The following is a 17,848-nucleotide window of genomic DNA, read 5'->3' on the forward strand; positions in this document are numbered from 1 at the left end:
CTAAACAAACATTGTTTGCATAATCTACCTAGCATTTCTTTTGTAAACCTAGACAAACCTTACTTTCGCACCAATATGACATAGTTTAGAAATAGGCCATTCATGCCTCCCCCACCTACATTTCTGTATTTAGTATCGATTTCTCCCCCTCTTCATTTTCAATTCCCAGTTGTATTCCCTTGTTTTATTGTAACTTTTACTTCCTTTGGTTATAGTTTAGTGTTTATTGTTATTGTTAAGATCTTTGTTCTCTATAAACAGAGTTGATTTGATTTGTATCAAAGTCGGTATAAAAAAAGCTCTAAAAATAAAAATGTTACCTTTTGCTCATTTTGAATTCTGAGCTGAAGAAGAGTAGTAATAGCCTTTGAAAGTTAGTCAAGAAACGTATCGTTAGTCACAAGTACATTAGGTATGCCATACTGGCTCAGATCACGGGTCCATCAAGCCCAGCATCCTATTTCCAACAGTTGCCAATCCAAGTCACAAGTAACTGGCAAGTATCCAAACATTAAATAGATCTCAAGCTACTATTCCATATTGATTAATAGCAGTTTATGGATTTTTCCTCTAGGAACTTAACCCTTTTTTAAACCCTGTTACACTAATTACCATAACCACATCCTCTGGAAATGAATTCCAGAGCTTAGCTATGCGCTGAGTGAAAAAGAATTTTCTTTGATTTGTTTTAAATGAGCTACTTGCTAACTTCATGGAGTGACCCCTTAGTCTTTCTATTATCTGAGAGAGTAAATAACCGATTTACATTAACCTGTTCAAGTCCTTTCATGATTTTGTAGACATCTATCATATCCCCCCCTCAGTTGTCTCTTCTCCAAACCGAACAGCCATAACTTCTTTACCCTTTCCTCATAGGGGAAGTGTTCGGTGCCCCTTATTATTTTGGTTGTTCTCCTTTGCACTTTCTCCAGTACAATAAAAAGGATTTCCTAAATTCTTGCATAGGGCTTATATTTCGCCCCATATTGCCTTCAAGGCTGGTATTGTTGCTGCTGCTGGATGTGTGCGCTGTGGGAAGCAGCCGGGAACCTTGTCCCATGTTTTCTGGGAGTGTCCCCCCATCCAAACGTTTTGGCAGCGGATTGGGGGTTACTTGGAGTCTTTGGGAGGGGTTCGCCTACCGTTCTCCCCGTATCTTTGGTTATTTCACTGTGTTACTTATCACTCAGTCCGTTCGCCTGGCCTACGTATGCTGCTTAAAAAGGCGGGTCTAGTGGGGAAAAAGGTACTTCTACTCCATTGGTGCAATGCGGAGCCGCCTTCCTTTTGGACCTGGCGCATACATTTTCACCGCCTTATGCAGATGGAACAGTTTTATGCTCGTAGCTCGCCCAAGCGAGGGAAATTATTTCTGCAAACCTGGGAGCCCTACATTCAAATGCTGCCTCCTAGAGCTAGAAGCTTGGCTCTTAATACTTGTAATTGAGTGTTCAGAGAGTAACTGGTGTTTATTCTGATTTCAGTTGGTCTCCGGGGGGTGGGGTGGGGGGAAGGGGAATAAGGCGTTCAGAAGGGGGGGAGAGATAGATAGACCTGCTATTGTTCTTATTCTTAATTGTTATTTCCCAAAAAACGGGTGAACCAGTTAAATTGCCAGCATTTTGTTCGCTTGAGATGTATTTCTGCCTGTTGATATTGTGTTCTTTGCTGTGCATGTTTATGTAACAATTTTTTTTGTGCCTCACCCAATAAAAAACCGTTTACACATAAAAAAGGATTTCCTAGCGTGTAGACAGACTCAGGTCCAGTGGGTTATGCTCTCCTGCCAGCAGATGGAGACTGAACAAGCTGATGTCACAGTATGTATATTCTTGCAGTGACACCAGCCTGCCAGTATTCTCTGTCTCCAGCAGATAGTGGATGTGTATCTTCCTTTGGGGATTGCTTCAGATTTTGGAAGGAGAATTAAAGAAGAAAAGCCCTGCTCTCGTGCAATGTTACCAGATGGTCCCTCCCCAGTTGAGAATTCCTAGGGTAATTTCCATGGTTCCTCAGATGTGTCCTTTGGTCCGATAGCTGGGTTTCCCTGCATGGACGTAGATGATTGTATAGCTTAAAGTCAAAGGATGCAGGAGGCTGAGCACGGCACCGATGGTATATGCCCTCTCCCCGCGCAGCTGGAGAAAGTCTCTAAACTCAGCTGATAAGGGCTGAGCTCGGGTAATTTAAAAAAAAAATAAATACAATTTGTAAAGGCAGAGACAGTGTAGAGGAGTTTGCAGGACTTCCTCCGGTCTCCATGCTCGGTGCGCCATTCCGATGTTAGTTCCTGCTTCTGTTGGGGTTAGGGGAACTGGGCGGCCTGGTGGGTTGAACGGCCCCAGTGGGATTTGACAGCACACGCCGGCAAAATTGAGCGGATTTGACAGCCGACGCTCAATTTTGCCGGTGTCTGTTCTCAAACCCGCTGACAGCCACAGGTTCGGAAACCGGACGCCGGCAAAATTGAGTGTCCGGTTTTCGAGCCGCGGGCCAATTTCAAATTTATTCTTTTTTAACTTTAGGGTCCTCTGACTTAATATCGCCATGCTTTTCTGTGCACTTTCCTGGTGCCCGGAGAAATTAACGCCTTCCTTTTGGGTAGGCGCTAATTTCTGAAAGTAAAATGTGCGGCTTGGCTGCACATTTTGCTTTCTGAATTGCACGGGAATACCTAATAGGGCCATCAACATGCATTTGCATGTTGCGGGCGCTATTAGGTTCGTGGGGGGGGGGGGGGGGGGGGTTGGACATGCGTTTTCGTGCTATTACCCCTTACTGAATAAGGGGTAAAGCTAGCGCGTCCAATCATGGGTTGACAGCGCACTCCGCCGGAGCGCACTGTACTGTATCGGCCTGTGAATAAGAGGTAAAGCTAGTGCGTACTGTATCGGCCTGTTTGAAAAAATAGTGCATTTGTAACAATTTTTTTTGTTCCATCCTTGAATTCTGCTGTAGAGACTCAAAAGGAGTCTTTCATCCAGTGGGTTTAGGGTTGCCAACTGGATCCAGATTTTCAGGACAGGTTGGTCCATTTATGGTTTTCCCCCTTTGCATGCTGGGACTTATTCTAATTTCCCTATTGTATTCACTAAGAAAGGGAAGACTATAAGAACCTGCATGTGGGGGGTGGGGATGGAGTAAAACCAGGACTGGATCAACCTGTCCTGAAAATCTGGAGCCATTTGGCAACCCTAGATGGGGTATGACCTTTTCTATGTATTTCTTATCTCCTGTGTCAGTTTCACATGCGGATTTGGACTTCTGTGACCTGTGGCGCACAACTCTTTGAACAGCGTGTCTGCTGGTTACAGCTTGCAGCTGGAAAGATTTCACTAGGAAACCAGACTGCAGATCCCTTTATCCACATTCCCTATCCTCCCCTTCACTTTCCCTAACACTTTGACTAGTACTGTACTACTCCTGGGGGAATTCTGCGCAAAAAAATTTAAAATTCTGCGCAGATGGGGAATTCTGCGCAAATTCTGCATTCCTCAGTAGTGCAGAATTCCCCCAGGAGTAAGTACCATATTAGTTCTGCTTCTTGAAAAGCAAGATTCAGGTATTTTAGGGGTGTGTAATTTTTTAGCAGTTGTAATATTCTCCATAGACAATCAGGATGGATCAGCTAGAATGGTGGCTACAATAAGAGCATCTGAGCAAGGGAGTAAGGCTATCTCTGCCGACCTGGATCCTGCTCACCATGGATGCGAGCCTACGAGGGTGGGGAGCCCACTGCCAGGAACTGACCGCCCAGGGGCAGTGGGACAAGGAAGAGTCAGGATGGAACATCAACCGACTGGAAGCACGGGCAGTCAGGCTAGCCTGCCTACGGTTCAGTCACAGACTCCGGGGCGAATTGGTCAGAGTCAATTCGGACAACGCCACAACAGTTGCCTACATCAACTGCCAGGGAGGAACCAAAAGCCAACAGGTGTCCCTGGAAATAGACCTCCTAATGGCATGGGCAGAATCAAACCTACAAGAGATCTCAACCGCCCACATCGCGGGAAAAGACAGCGTCACTGCGGATTACCTCAGCAGAGAAAGTCTAGACCTAGGGGAATGGAGGCTGTCGGCCACAGCCTTCCAGTTGATAGTAAACCGCTGGGGAACACCAGCCATGGACCTCCTGGCAACCCGGTCCAACGCCCAAGTTCCCAACTTCTTCAGTCGCAGACGGGAACCACAAACCCAAGGGATCGATGCCCTCGTCCAGGCCTGGCCACAGGAAATCCTGCTATACGCCTTCCCTTTGTGGCCGCTACTGGGTGGGATCATCCGCAAGATAGAACACCACAGGGGACCAGTACTTCTAGTGGCCCCAGACTGGGCAAGAAGGCCGTGGTACGCAGAACATGCGAAGACTGACAGGGAGCCCTCTCCCTCTACCTCCACACAGGGATCTGCTCCAACAAGGCCCGATCCTCCACAAAGACCCAACTCGATTCTCTCTTACAGTCTGGCCATTGAGATGACACTCCTGAAGAAGAGCGGATACGCGGAGGCGGTGATTGACAATCTGCTCCGAGCATGCAAGTTTTCCACATCTCTAATCTACATACGAATATGGAGAATATTCGAAGCCTGGGGTGAAGACCGCGACATCCTCCCGCGGACAGTCAAAATTTCCACGATTCTTGAATTCCTGCAGAACGGTTTATAGAAGGGGTTGTCTCTCAACTCCATCAAGGTGCAGGTGGCCGCATTGGCCTGCTACAGAGCCAAGGTGGAGGGCGGCAGCCTAGCCTCTCACCCGGACGTCTCCCACTTCCTGAAAATGGCCAAACAGATCCGACCACTCCTAAAGTGGCCGGTACCTTTATGGAATCTCAATCTAGTCCTAGACCTCCTAGCAGGAGCCTCCTTCAGACCCACCCGTGGCCTGTCCTTCAGACTCACCCGCGGTCTGTCCCTCCAACTACTAACATTGAAGACTGCATTTCTAGTGGCTGTCTGTTCGCCCGTCATATCTCTGAGCGTCAAGCACTGTCCTGTCGAGAACTGTTCGTCAGGTTCACATCAGGATCCATAAAGCAACGCATGGCCCCCTCCTTCCTCCCAAAAGTGGTTTCTCACTTCTAACTAAACCATACCATCTCGCTGCCATCGCCAGACTAGCATAAGGACCCGAATGAACCTCGCCGCCTTCGCCATCTTAATGTCGGCAGACTCCTAGTCTGATACCTGGAAAGGTGGGAATCCGTACAAAAGACGGACCACCTATTCGTCCTTCACAGCGGGAAGAAACAAGGGAAAGTGGCCTCACGGGCAACCATAGCCCGCTGGATCAAAGAAGTTATCAAGGCAGCCTACAAAGAGGCAGGCAAGCCTCCACCTCTACAAGTCAAGGCCCATTCCACTAGAGCCCAAGTAGTGTCCTGGGCGGAAACCAAGATGCTGTCACCCGTCGAGATCTGTCGGGCGGCAACATGGTCCTCCATTCACACCTTCTCTAGGTTCTACTGCCTGGATGTTCAGGCTCGGGAGGACACAGCATTCGCAAGGGCAGTACTAAGTGGGCTATGGGCAGCCTCCCACCCGGTTCGGGAGTAGCTTTTGTAGATCCCATTGGTCCTGAGTCCATCTGCTACACACTAGGAAATGGAGAAATTACTTACCTGATAATTTCATTTTCCTTAGTGTAGACAGATGGACTCAGCATCCCACCCACGGCTGCCAACAAACACGGAAACCTCAAGTGACAATCCCCAAGAGCAAGACAAACATGGATAAGCCAAGCTTTCCTCTAAGACACCCATGCCTACCAGGTGTCGGCATTTCTCGGTTGTGTGCACTGGTGGTCTCCAGCTATAACCACATCAACCAGTCCAAGTTAAGCACGTTAACCAAGTTAATCAAGTTATTCAGTCACACATATCCAAAATTGCTTTTCGAAGAGAATACTGAAGAGCAGAGTTTCCTGCAGGGGTATATGTTCTAGGGCTGACGTCAGATTGAAATCGGACTCAGTCTCCAACTGCTATCAGGAGCACACTATACCCATTGGTCCTGAGTCCATCTGTCTACACTAAGGAAAACGAAATTATCAGGTAAGTAATTTCTCCATTTTCACTGCCAATAGTGTGTGTGAGTGTGTGTTGTGAATGCCAGTCTGGTTCTGGGGGTCTTTGGCAGTTTGTCCCTGACTTTTTGAAGTGTTAAATCATTCTCTGATTTGAGATTCCTGTGGTGATCAGGCTTTTCTGCTTAAAGGGCACAAATTATCTTATCTCACACCACTAACTATTTGCTTTCCTTTCTTGGAATTTAGTTATTTGCAAGAGAAACCTGATTTTTCAACTGTTACTGAATCAAAACTGCCAAAGTTCACAAAAATTTAAAATTAAATGGAATACACATAACACTATTTAACCAAGGAGATACTTTCAGGGTGTTTGGTTTTTGCTCTGCACCCTCTTAATCCACTTCCTACCAGTGAAAGCAGGAAGAGGGCTTGGATAGAGTGTTGAGGGAGGGATTGACGTGCTAAGTCCCAGGCACAGGTGTTTGTATATTGCTGAGGGGGGTGGCTTGAGGTTACTGTAAATGATATATTGAGTAATACCACTTTGGATTTTTTGTTTCCTTATTCCTGTGCTCCCTGCTTCATTCCTCATAGTTTGCCCCCAGCAGTCTTTGTTTTCAGGGGCTGCAGTTGAGATATTTCCTTTGGAGCTTTCATCCCAGATTGTGCCCTAGGCGTGAAAAAGTCCCTTTGAACCATTTGGCGATCACTAGCAAAGCAAGCCTTAGGGGAATTTTTTCCATGCTTCAGCAAGTATAATTCTTCTTAAGATTTTACTGAATGTGGAGGCCTGTACAATGCTGTTATTTGTATATAGACTGCCCTGTGAATTGACAGGTATCGCTGCTGCTGGCTTGTGCTCATTAGGTTACTGAAACAATTTGTTCACCACTGTCTCTTTCTCCGAATGTCAGGTGGCAAGTGCTGGTGAGTTTCACTGGTAAACAAATTTCTGGGAACATTTTGTTTCCTCCACAACCTTCAGTGAAATAAGTAGCTTTTAACAAGTTGAACACAAATATGCATTTATTATGTCTCTATCACGTACTGTTTGCCAGAGAAGTGCAATATACATTAAGCATTGTTATGTGTCTGTAGCAGCATAAGCTATAATGGCAATGTTGGCACGAGAAAACAAAACTAAAAATGTTTTGCTGCAGATTTTCATTTGTAATCACTGTCCGACGCTTCACGGCTGAGAGTCCAACAATAGTCACCCAGCATGGAGGGGTTCCACTTGCCTTGATACTGTTTCTCCATTTTGACAATGTCTTGATGAAATGTTTCACCATGTTTGTCACTCACAGCGCCAAGGTTGTCTGGGAAGAAGTCCAAGTGGGAATGAAGAAAATGTATCTTGACATGTTGCACTTGACATGTTGCACTTGACATGTTGCACTTGACATGTTGCACTTCATCAATTTGTATGCCTGAAGCAGATTTTCAACCTGTTCGACATAGTCTGCTGCCTTATAGTTGCCTAGAAAGTTACAAATGACATTCTTGAAGGCTGTCCACACAATACTTTCTGTACCTTACAGAAGACCATCAAAGTGGCTGTCCTTCATCATAGCCCAGATTTGTGGGCCAATGAAAACACCTTCTTTTATCTTGGCGTCACTTATGCGTGGAAACATTTGCTGCAAATAATTAAAGGCTTTACTTTGCTTGTTCATTGCCTTAACAAAGTTTTTCATCAGCCCAAGTTTGATTGTGCAAAGGTGGAAGAAATATCTTTCTTGGATCCACCAATGGGTTGTGTGCAACATTCTTCTGCCCTGGAACCAACATCTTTTCTGATGTAATTCGAATCTCTTGCTCGACTGTCCCACTCACAAAGGAAGCAACAATACTTGGTGTAACCAAGCTGCAGACCCAGTAGAATTGCAACTGCCTTGAGTTCACCACACAAATTCCAGTTTTACCTCGAGTACTCAATGTGGTTCAGCAGTAGCTGCATGTACTCATACGTTTCTTTCATATGAACAGCATGTCAGACAGGTATTGATGGGTAGATATTGCTGTTGTGCAACAAAACAGCCTTCAAACTTAAGATTGATTGAATCAATAAACAGTAGCCATTCTGTTGGGTCGTGGTCACATCCGAAAGCACAAAACAATCCATTGATGTCACAGCAAAAAGTCAGACTGAAATATTTTGTCAAATCTTCATGACAGCTGCGAAATACTGACATTTTTGTATCAGATGACAAAAGATTCCATCCTTGCAGCCTTGACCCAAGCAGCTCCGCTTGTCTCTTCGATAAAGCCAAATCTCTGACCAGATCGCTCAGCTCTGACTGAGATATTAAATGAAGATCGCTGGATGTTTATAGCACAAAGTCAGGATCAGTCGCAGCTTCCATCTGCGACAGCTTGCCATCATCGCTTACCTCATCAAGTGTCCACACCTCTGGCAGTTTTGGAACAGGAAGACTGTCGTCATGCGGCACTGGTCTCATTGCAGATGCAAGGTTAGGGTACTCAATAAACTTCCTGTTTTTTTGAGTATCCTGACACATTCGTCATGCAGAAGTAAGTCAGTTATATGATCTTTCTGTTCCCTCCATATCATTGGGATGGCAAGCATGGATGGTCGCACACCTTTCAGCCAAGCTCGCAGATTAATGGCGCAAGATGCACAACATATATGAGGAGCCCATGCTCTGTCCTGTCACCAATTTTGTACCAGAAGTATAACTCGTATGCCTTCTTAATAAGTGCAGTCATACTCCTTTTCTGTGCTTTCAGAGTAAACTCACCACAGATGTAACAAAACATGTCACGGCTAATACGACATTGGTGTGACCTTTCATAAAGTATATGAAATTAAATCCACAAGCTTTAAACTAGACAGTTCTAGCGATACGATTTGCTCATTCACACAGATAGTTGCATAAGAGACTACTCATTGCTGCTGCTTATATAAGGCTGCGTCGTCATGGAAACAAGTTGGAATCTTGCAGCCAAGCTGGGGCTTGCCCGAGCAAGTTCTGGCATGATCTGGCAGAGTTTCTTGGTGTATTTTAAAAAAAAGGTTAGTCTGTTACATATTATGTTGCTTATGGCCATCAAAAATATGACATGAATTTTAAAAATCATAAAAACTACTGTCCAGCAAGAAAATATATGTACGTAAGATTGTTTTAAAATTTCACAATTATTGTAACACAAAATTGGCTGTTTCTCAGAAACCTTACGTGATGTACAAATTTCGAAGTAATATCTGTGATCAGCATCAAAAAATCTATTTGGAACACCAAAAAGCCTGAAGGAAACACAAACTTTGTTTACCAGTGTTTCCTAAAGGTTGTCTTCTATGTCTCTGGCTTCTCCTGTTCTGTGTTCAATTTCACTGCTTCCCAGGATCCGAAGCCCTTTTATGCAGCTTTGGTGGAAATGTAGAAAGGGCAGAGTGGGGTTGGTGGGAAGGGCAGGCAGCCATGGTGAAGGGGAGAATTTCAGTAACATTACTGATAAATTTACTTTTACTTTACACTTTTGCTCTTTCCTACTGCAGCGTTGACTGGGCTGCTGTGCTAACGGTACTGGTTTCTAACAGGGCAGTGATTTGGATTTGCATCCTGTTTTTAGTTCAGGTGGTTTATCAACCTGTGTTACAGTCATGTCATTTTAGTACCACTGGGCTGTTCTGTAAAGAGTGATGCTTGGCCTGAAGTGACAGCAAGAGAAATTTGGCAGAGCATGCACCCTATCTGCTTATGTCAATCTGACTCTGGCTTTCCGCTGTCCTTAGCAGGAACATACACAACCAGAAATTGCTTGACACAGAAGAAAAATGTTTGAGCTATGATAGGAAATAATAATTTGTTAAAAGCTACATTATAACTAGATGTACTTTAAGATGCATACCGTATTAGAATGTGTTTTAAGCTCTCAAGTTTTTTTTTCTTTCTGATTTCATCTGGGAGCTACTTTCCTCTGTGCTACTAGTAGAGGAATGAAGGAATGTTTTATAGAAACGTGCACATACACACACAGTCTGTTGCCATTCCTGTTGTATTTTCTTGTGCTGTAGTAATCCCTTTTACTGAACTGGGATAAATGTCTTTATGCAGGTTCAGCAGCAGGTACATCCCAATCTCTCAGCAAAAGAAGATTCCTTGTACTATATTGAGGAGCTCATTCTTCAGCTACTCAGCAAACTATGCATTGCACAGCCACGAACTGTCCAAGATGTAGAGGTGAGTGTGGAACAGTTAGCTTTTACTTTTTTGGATACGTAGATATTTTTGGCCTGAGTAGAGATGGTGGTAAAGAAGTTGTGTTGGGGGGGGGGGGGGGATGTGGGGAGAGGAGGGAGAGCTTGACATTGTTGGGGGTGAGGCCTCTGGAGAACTGGGAGGGGGCAATAGAGGCGAGATATGTAGAGTTAAAGGACTGGGTGTTTGTTGAATCCGGTGCTGTGAATCTCACCAAAAGCATACTGATACCTGTCGTTACTTCATGCAAAGTGCCCGAGTCAATGGGTATGATGCTATCCACATTATCAGCCCCTTCAGAAGATGGGTATCACTGTCTGCAAGACTGGAAAATTCCAGAACGGGTGGTCACCCTAGTGCCTAAAAATTCTTGCCCACTGGCTGGCCAGGCTTTGAGAGGAATTGCTGCTGCAGCTTGATCTGCTCCCTGCCTGCATAAAAGAAAGGCAGAGGCGAGGTTATGTGATGAAGCAGGGATTTCATACAGGCAGAAGCAGCCTGCAGAGACAGGATAGAGGGCAAAAGGAGTTCTAGAAGAGGTTTGGGGCAATACTGCTTCAAGGCGGAAAAGAAAAATAAATGAGTTGGCTAGGGGATTGTAAAGCCAGAAGGAAGAAGGCTGCTGGGAAATGTAGTTTGGAGAGCTTTGGCAGAGAACCAGTTAAGGCGAAGGTAGCAGATACAGAGAGCTGTGCTAATAACTGGGAAGCACAGCTGAGGGTAATTAAAAAAAACCAAACAAAAAAACTGCTGTGTAGAGTCGGTGTGATTTTTAAGGGAAAAAACCACTACCTTCCAGCAGGAAACAGTCGAGAGAAGGTTTGCCCAGACCCAGATGGCAGAGATGCCTTCAACCATGGTTAGGTATTTGAATCTGCAAAGGTGCAGTTGGAGAATGGGTACCACACAGGTATGGGGAATTGTACTAATCTATGAGGATGATTGGAAACTTATCTTGATACAGAGATGCCCACGGCCATTGGTTGGGGATTTTTTAATCTGGGAAATAGGTGCTTCACAGCCTTGGGGGGGAGGCTGACCTATACAGAATTACCACCATATCCCACTGGAGTGATCCTGGAATCTCAGGGCAGAGGCTGAAAGTTACGAGTGTGACATGAACACTGATGAATGGAATAAAGTTGTTTTATGCTGTAAGTGGCTGGCTTTGAGCAGTGTATGCCAGAAAACTGTCAGAGGGTCACGTGAGGCCTAGGCATAGAATATGTTTTTCAAATATTAGGTAAAACGTAAAACTCTTAGCAGACAAAGAAATCCAGAAATGATAAAACAAACAACTAAAGCCAGGAAGCAAAAGAAACTAGGCAACAAAATAGGCAAAAATTAAAATAAAAAAAAATCAACAAAGTCCAAAATACAGACACTGCAATGGAAAACTCAAATACTTAAAAGCCCACTAAACCCCCCAGTAAAGCTCATGCTTTAATAAATTAGTCAGTCTATAAGATGCCACTCGACACCTGTCGTTTTTGCTACACTAGACTGACATGGCTATCCCTCTTAAGGTTTTTCAAATACCTTCCCCCCCCCCCCCCCCCCCCCCCCCCCCCCCCGGTAAGCTCTGTTAGTCATTTTTTCTCTGGGAACCATAGGTTATTGGGATTAATGAGTTTAAGAAGGTGAGTATATCTAGTTTGATTGGGGCAGTTACTACACCTTCATGTTCTGCAGTATAGCTTTAACCTTTATTCCAGCTGTGGAGATCCCCCAGCAAATGGCAGAACTGCGGGAAAATTTGTGTCCCTTGGGTCTGAACTGGCTTTGCGCTCTATCCAGAAAGCATCCGTGTGTTTTGCTGTATTTTCTGCACCCTTTGCCTTGAAGTAAGCAGATTGTCACGTCTGGTTCCAACCACTGATACTTGATAGTGATATATGAGTAGTTTTTTTGTGGAAACTCCTTTTTTGTGGAAATTCCTTTTATGTGGTGTAGCAGCTCAAGCCCATCCCTCATCACTGCCATCGATCACTTTATGTGGAGAGATGCGTATACATCTGTTCTGCTGTTATGGCCTTGGCTGATTCACCCTGGATTAAGGAAATGGGAAAGTGCCTGACTGGGCCCCTCTGATTTCAGCTTGTTTGCAGTTGTTTTCAGCAATTTGGGTGCTGTTTAGAATTTCTGTATGGTGGTTGGGCTTCCACAGGTTAGAAAGACTTTAAAAATGTTTTGCACAAACATTTGGTAATATGAAGGGTTTATTATTGAACTATGGAAAATGCATTTGCATATTAAATAGAATAATTTTGCATTGGGACCCTTACTTTTCAATATATTTATAAGTGATCTGGAAAGAAATATGACGAGTTAGGTAATCAAATTTGCAGATGATACAAAATTGTTCAGCGTAGTTAAATCACAAGCAGATTGTGATAAATTGCAGGAAGACCTTGTGAGACTGGAAAATTGGGCATAAAAATGACATGAAATTTAATGTGGATAAGTGCAAGGCGATGCATATAGGGAAAAATAACCCATGCCATAGTTACACAATGTTAGGTTCCATATTAGCTGCTACTACCCAAGAAAGAGATCTAGACGTCATAGTGGATAACACATTGAAATCATGGGTTCAGTGTGCTGCGGCAGTCAAAAAAAGTAAACAATGTTGGGAATTATTAAAAAGGGAATGGTGAATAAAATGGAAATGTCATAATGCCTCTGTATCGCTCCATGGTGAGACCGCACCTCGAATACTGTGTACAAGTCTGGTCGCCGCATCTCAAAAAAGATATAATTGCAATGGAGAAGGTACAGAGAAGGGCCACCAAAATGATAAGGGGAATGGAACAGCTCCCCTATGAGGAAAGACTAAAGAGGTTAGGACTTTTCAGCTCGGAGAAGAGACGGCTGAGGGGGGATATGATAGAGGAGAACAGAAGTGGATATACAAATTGGACTGTTTATCTCCAAAGAGACTGAATAATGAAATAGAATGATTTCGTTTTATTTGATTGTACCATGTAAGTTTCCTAATGCTTTCTGATTGGCTGTTGTATTCCGTGTTGGTGCGTTCTCATTGGTGCCTCTTTTCACACCCAAACACAGCTCTTTAAATCTCCATTTCTGTTTGCACTGCTTGCTCTCCATAGCATTGAATCTGGACTATGCGTAAGGTATGTGTCCCGGCCTATTTGTTAACTAGCCCTTATCTACAGTCCTTAGTTATGTCTCATCTAATAAGTAATTTTCGTTTTGTTTGTAGTGGTTGAAATTATACACTACATTAGTCCCTCCCGGTGCAGCTCTGAGCGAAACAGTCCGTGTCGGGGGACCTGATTGACAACTTATGTATACTATTGAGCCTGTGGAGCAACCTTTTACAAAATAATAATAAAGCAAGAAAAGATTTTCTGCTTGAATAATTCTATTGAAGTCTTTGGACTGTATATTCTGTCTACTCTTCGCCTGGTTGTGAGGAATATAGATAAGACCATTGCATTGGCAGTAGGGATTAAGAGCACATAGATTCAAGAACTGGTGCCCTTTAAGGTAGATCTCTAAGTAATCTTTTGGTTGCTGTCTGCTGACTAATATAAGAACATAAGACATAAGAACATGCCATACTGGGTCAGACCAAGGGTCCATCAAGCCCAGCATCCTGTTTCCAACAGTGGCCAATCCAGGCCATAAGAACCTGGCAAGTACCCAAAAACTAAGTCTATTCCATGTTACCATTGCTAGTAATAGCAGTGGCTATTTTCTAAGTCAACTTAATAGCAGGTAATGGACTTCTCCAAGAACTTATCAAATCTTTTTTTTAAACACAGCTACACTAACTGCACTAACCACATCCTCTGGTGACAAATTCCAGAGTTTAATTGTACGTTGAGTGTATGGAAGCTATATGCATTAAATTCTAGACCTATGGCACTAAGAGTCAAAGAAGAACTAGAAAGGTTGGATGGTTTGACTACAAACTGGCTGGGGAGATTAACAGTTATTAAGATGTCCAAATTTCCTAAGTTAATCTGTTTTCTTTGTTGCACTTCCATGCTCCTACCCTGCCCCAGAATTAGTAAGTGAATATATAGATATATCTGCGAGGGGGGGGACGACGACACTGTACTATAAGGCTTCTTTACTTAGTGATTACAACGATGACCCATAAATATAGCGAGTCTCTACACAGAAGAGTAGTCCTAATACAGAGTTTTTATTTCATACTCTGCATGATTTGTATGCTGTGGCTGAGGACCATCCCTTTCTCTTTACTTTGCTGTGCTTGTGAAAAGCTGCAAGGAGAATAATGGATATTTCCTAGCGTGTATCAGATGGACTCATTACAAATGGGTATAGTGTGCTCGTGCTAGCAGTTGGAGACTGATCTGACGTCAGCACGGGTACATATACCCCCGCAGGAAGTGCAGCAACTCAGTAATTTTCCGTTTCCAAAGCAGTTTGGAGCTACCTTACGCTTGCTGAGCGTTTTTCCAAATTATAATGACTAAATTCTTAGAAGAAATCCTACCTGAAGACGAGCCCCGCACTCCTGCGGTGATACCCTCGGGTCCCTCCCCCAGTTGAGTTTCCCGAGGTGATTTCCGTGGTCCCTCGGAGGTGAGTGCCTCGGTCCGGTGGCCGGATCGCGGCAGGGACCTAGCCCCCGAGTGAGAAGGGCTCGGGCGCGGCATAGAGGCAGCCTCGGTCCCGGTGAGGACTTGGCCCCCGAGCGAGACGACGTTCGGGCGCGGCTTAGAGGCAGCGGGTGCACTTCCTCGAGCGCAGCGGTGATGGTAATCACCCTCTCCCCCCGCAGCTGGAGACCGCCCGGTCGCAGCTGGGAAGCGCCGAAGATCAGGTAAGGTGTACATCTTTACTTTACTGGTCTCCGAAGAGTGAGGATTAGCAGGGTCTGCCTACGTGGCAGCCCGCCAAGGAGGTCGCCATTTTGCCTGCTCGCCAGCCCTGGTTCGCCGCCTCGATCTAAGCGGGACGACAGGCGCGTATGATAGGCGCCCAAAACGATTTGGGCGCCCATTGCTGGTGATACGCGCACGTTGATACGCGCACGTTGATTGATAGGCGCACGTTGATTGATACCCTGTTTCCCCGAAAATAAGACATCCCCCGAAAATAAGACCTAGTAGAGGTTTTGCTGAATTGCTAAATATAAGACCTCCCCCAAAAGTAAGACCTAGCAAAGTTTTTATTTGGGAGCATGCCCGTCGCACAGAACACCAGAGCATGCAGCTGTGATTTTTTTACCCTGCAGGATTCACAGTTAGTTGTCATCACAAACCAGCATAACCAGACAACTATTCAGAATATAATAAATGTTCATTTTTTTGTTCAACAATATATGTGAATTCTTCTTCATGGAAAAATAAGACATCCCCTGAAAATAAGGCCTAGTGCATCTTTGGTAGCAAAAATTAATATAAGACACTGTCTTATTTTCGGGGAAACACGGTAGGCGCACGTTGATTGATAGGCGCACGTTGGTTGATAGGCGCATGTTGATAGGCGCACGTTGATAGGCGCACGTTCACAGGCGCACATTAATACGTGTAAGCACTCATTGATAGGAGCTCAGATGCGATGGAGCGTAAAAGAGCCCATGCGGCCGCAGAGCCGGCACCTCCAGACTCAGGCATAAGAGCTCTAGGCCTCTGCTCAGCATGCCACCTCAGAGCCACACAGAGCGAGGAAACAGACTCCCTATGTGCCCAATGTGAAGAGGCCCTGGGAGTTCCAGGCCAGGGCCGGTCTCAGCCCAGTTTGACTGCCAGTTCCTCAGGGAATACCCTGAACCTAGCAGGCCGCGGTGAGCAGCCAGGGAACCCCACAGACCTGGTGCCCCTACGGCTGGAACCTGCTTCCCTATCCTGGGTGGAATTATTCAAGGGGATTCATGCCTTCGTCAAGATGCAGTCTGCTCCCCGACCGGACCCATACATACCGGATGACCCTGCCCCAGGACCCTCAAGACCTACGCATGGCCACCCGCCACCCGGAAGCCCCACTTATGGGGACTCGGATTATTCTGAGGAAGATGGCGAGCCCCCCGAGGAGGGAGAACTCCCCTCGGGGATAGAACCATAGTGAACCATGAGACGCTTCTTTCGTAAGGAGGAGCTTCCAGACCTGGTCTCTCAATGCCTGTCGGAGCTGGCTATCTCAGGCCAGGGCACCCCAGGGGAACCTAGAATGAACCCCCTGCTAGAGGGCCTGCGTCCGACTCACCATTTTCCCCTCCTACAAGCAGCACAGCAGTTAATCGATCTGGAGTGGAATGCGCCAGACGCTTCCTTCAAAGGGGGTCAGGCTTTGTCTAGCATGTACCCCCCTGGACCCGGCAACCCAAGGAGCTGCTGGCGTGCCCGATGGTAGACGCCATAGTTAGCGCAATTGTGAAGTGCACCACCATTCCGGTGGAGGGAGGGGCGGCCCTCAAGGATGCACATGACCGCCGCATGGACGCCATTCTGAAACAAGCCTTTGAGGTGGCAGCCATGTCCCTACGAATTGCGACCTGCTGCACCGTGGTGACGCGCTCCTGCTTAGCACAAGCCAGGAACAACACCCTGGGAGAAGAAATGGAAGCAGCCCTCTCGTTCCTCACTGACGCTGCCTCCGACCTAGTTCGTACAGCAGCCAAGGGAGTATCATCCTCAGTGGCAGACAGAAGACACCTCTGGCTACGTAATTGGTCGGCCGACTCCTCCTCCAAGACTCGCCTCACGAGAATGCTCTTTAAGGGATCCTTCCTGTTCGGCAGCGACCTCGAGAAACTGGCTAATAAATGGGGCGCATCTCCATTACCCCGTCTACCGGAAGACAGGACAAGGAGGACCCAGTGCCCTTTTCCTAGACCATCCAGAGGTAGAAGCTCTCAACGCTTCAATCCTTACAGGACTCGCTACCAAGCACCTCGTTCTCAGACCAGGAACCAGTCCTTTCGGACCAGGCACAAGAGGGGAACCGGCTCGGGGTCGGGTCCCGGCCGCACCCCACAATGAGAATCAGCCGACCCATCTGGGGGAAGAAGCATAGGTGGGTCGAGATTACTTCGGACCAGTGGGTCCTCGCCATTGTCCGGGAAGGGTATTACCTGGACTTCCTTCATCTCCCTCCGGACAAGTTTGTGGAATCACCTTGTCCGCCCCTCAAGAGGGCGGCGCTGGCAGCTACCTTGGAGAGACTCCTGTCCCTAAAAGCCATAATCCCAGTGCCTGCATGGGACATAAATTCTGGGCATTACTCCATTTATTTCATTGTCCCCAAGAAGGGGGGCACCTTGAGACCCGTCCTGGACCTCAAGTCAGTCCACTGGCACTTAAGGGTCCCAGGATTTCGCATGGAAACTCTGCGGTCGGTCCGAAGTGCAATACAGCCAGGGGAGTATCTCACATCCCTGGATCTCTGAGGCCTATTTGCATATCCCATTTCATCGGGATCACCAGCGTTACTTACGCTTCAAAGTCCTGGATCAGCACTTTCAGTTCCGGGCTCTACCCTTCGGGTTAGCCACCGTGCCGCGCACCTTTACCAAGGTAATAGTAGTGGTGGCAGCGTCACTCAGGAAGGAAGGCATTCTCGTCCATCCCTACCTAGACGATTGGCTGATCAGGGC

The 17,848-nt window shown here is 46.0% G+C and overlaps 1 protein-coding gene across 2 annotated transcripts in view; it reads left to right on the plus strand.

Annotated features, from left to right (window-relative positions):
• SOS2 (SOS Ras/Rho guanine nucleotide exchange factor 2) overlaps positions 1-17,848 on the plus strand; it is a 230,141-nt gene that overhangs the window by 73,087 nt on the left and 139,206 nt on the right. For both annotated transcript variants that reach the window (XM_029598366.1, XM_029598367.1), the window contains exon 2: positions 10,108-10,233. In XM_029598366.1, coding sequence (XP_029454226.1) covers positions 10,108-10,233 — 126 coding nt within the window. The remainder of the gene's footprint in view (positions 1-10,107; positions 10,234-17,848) is intronic.

The sequence above is a fragment of the Rhinatrema bivittatum genome, chromosome 4 (genome assembly GCF_901001135.1).
Source record: "Rhinatrema bivittatum chromosome 4, aRhiBiv1.1, whole genome shotgun sequence".
Taxonomy (NCBI): domain Eukaryota; kingdom Metazoa; phylum Chordata; class Amphibia; order Gymnophiona; family Rhinatrematidae; genus Rhinatrema; species Rhinatrema bivittatum.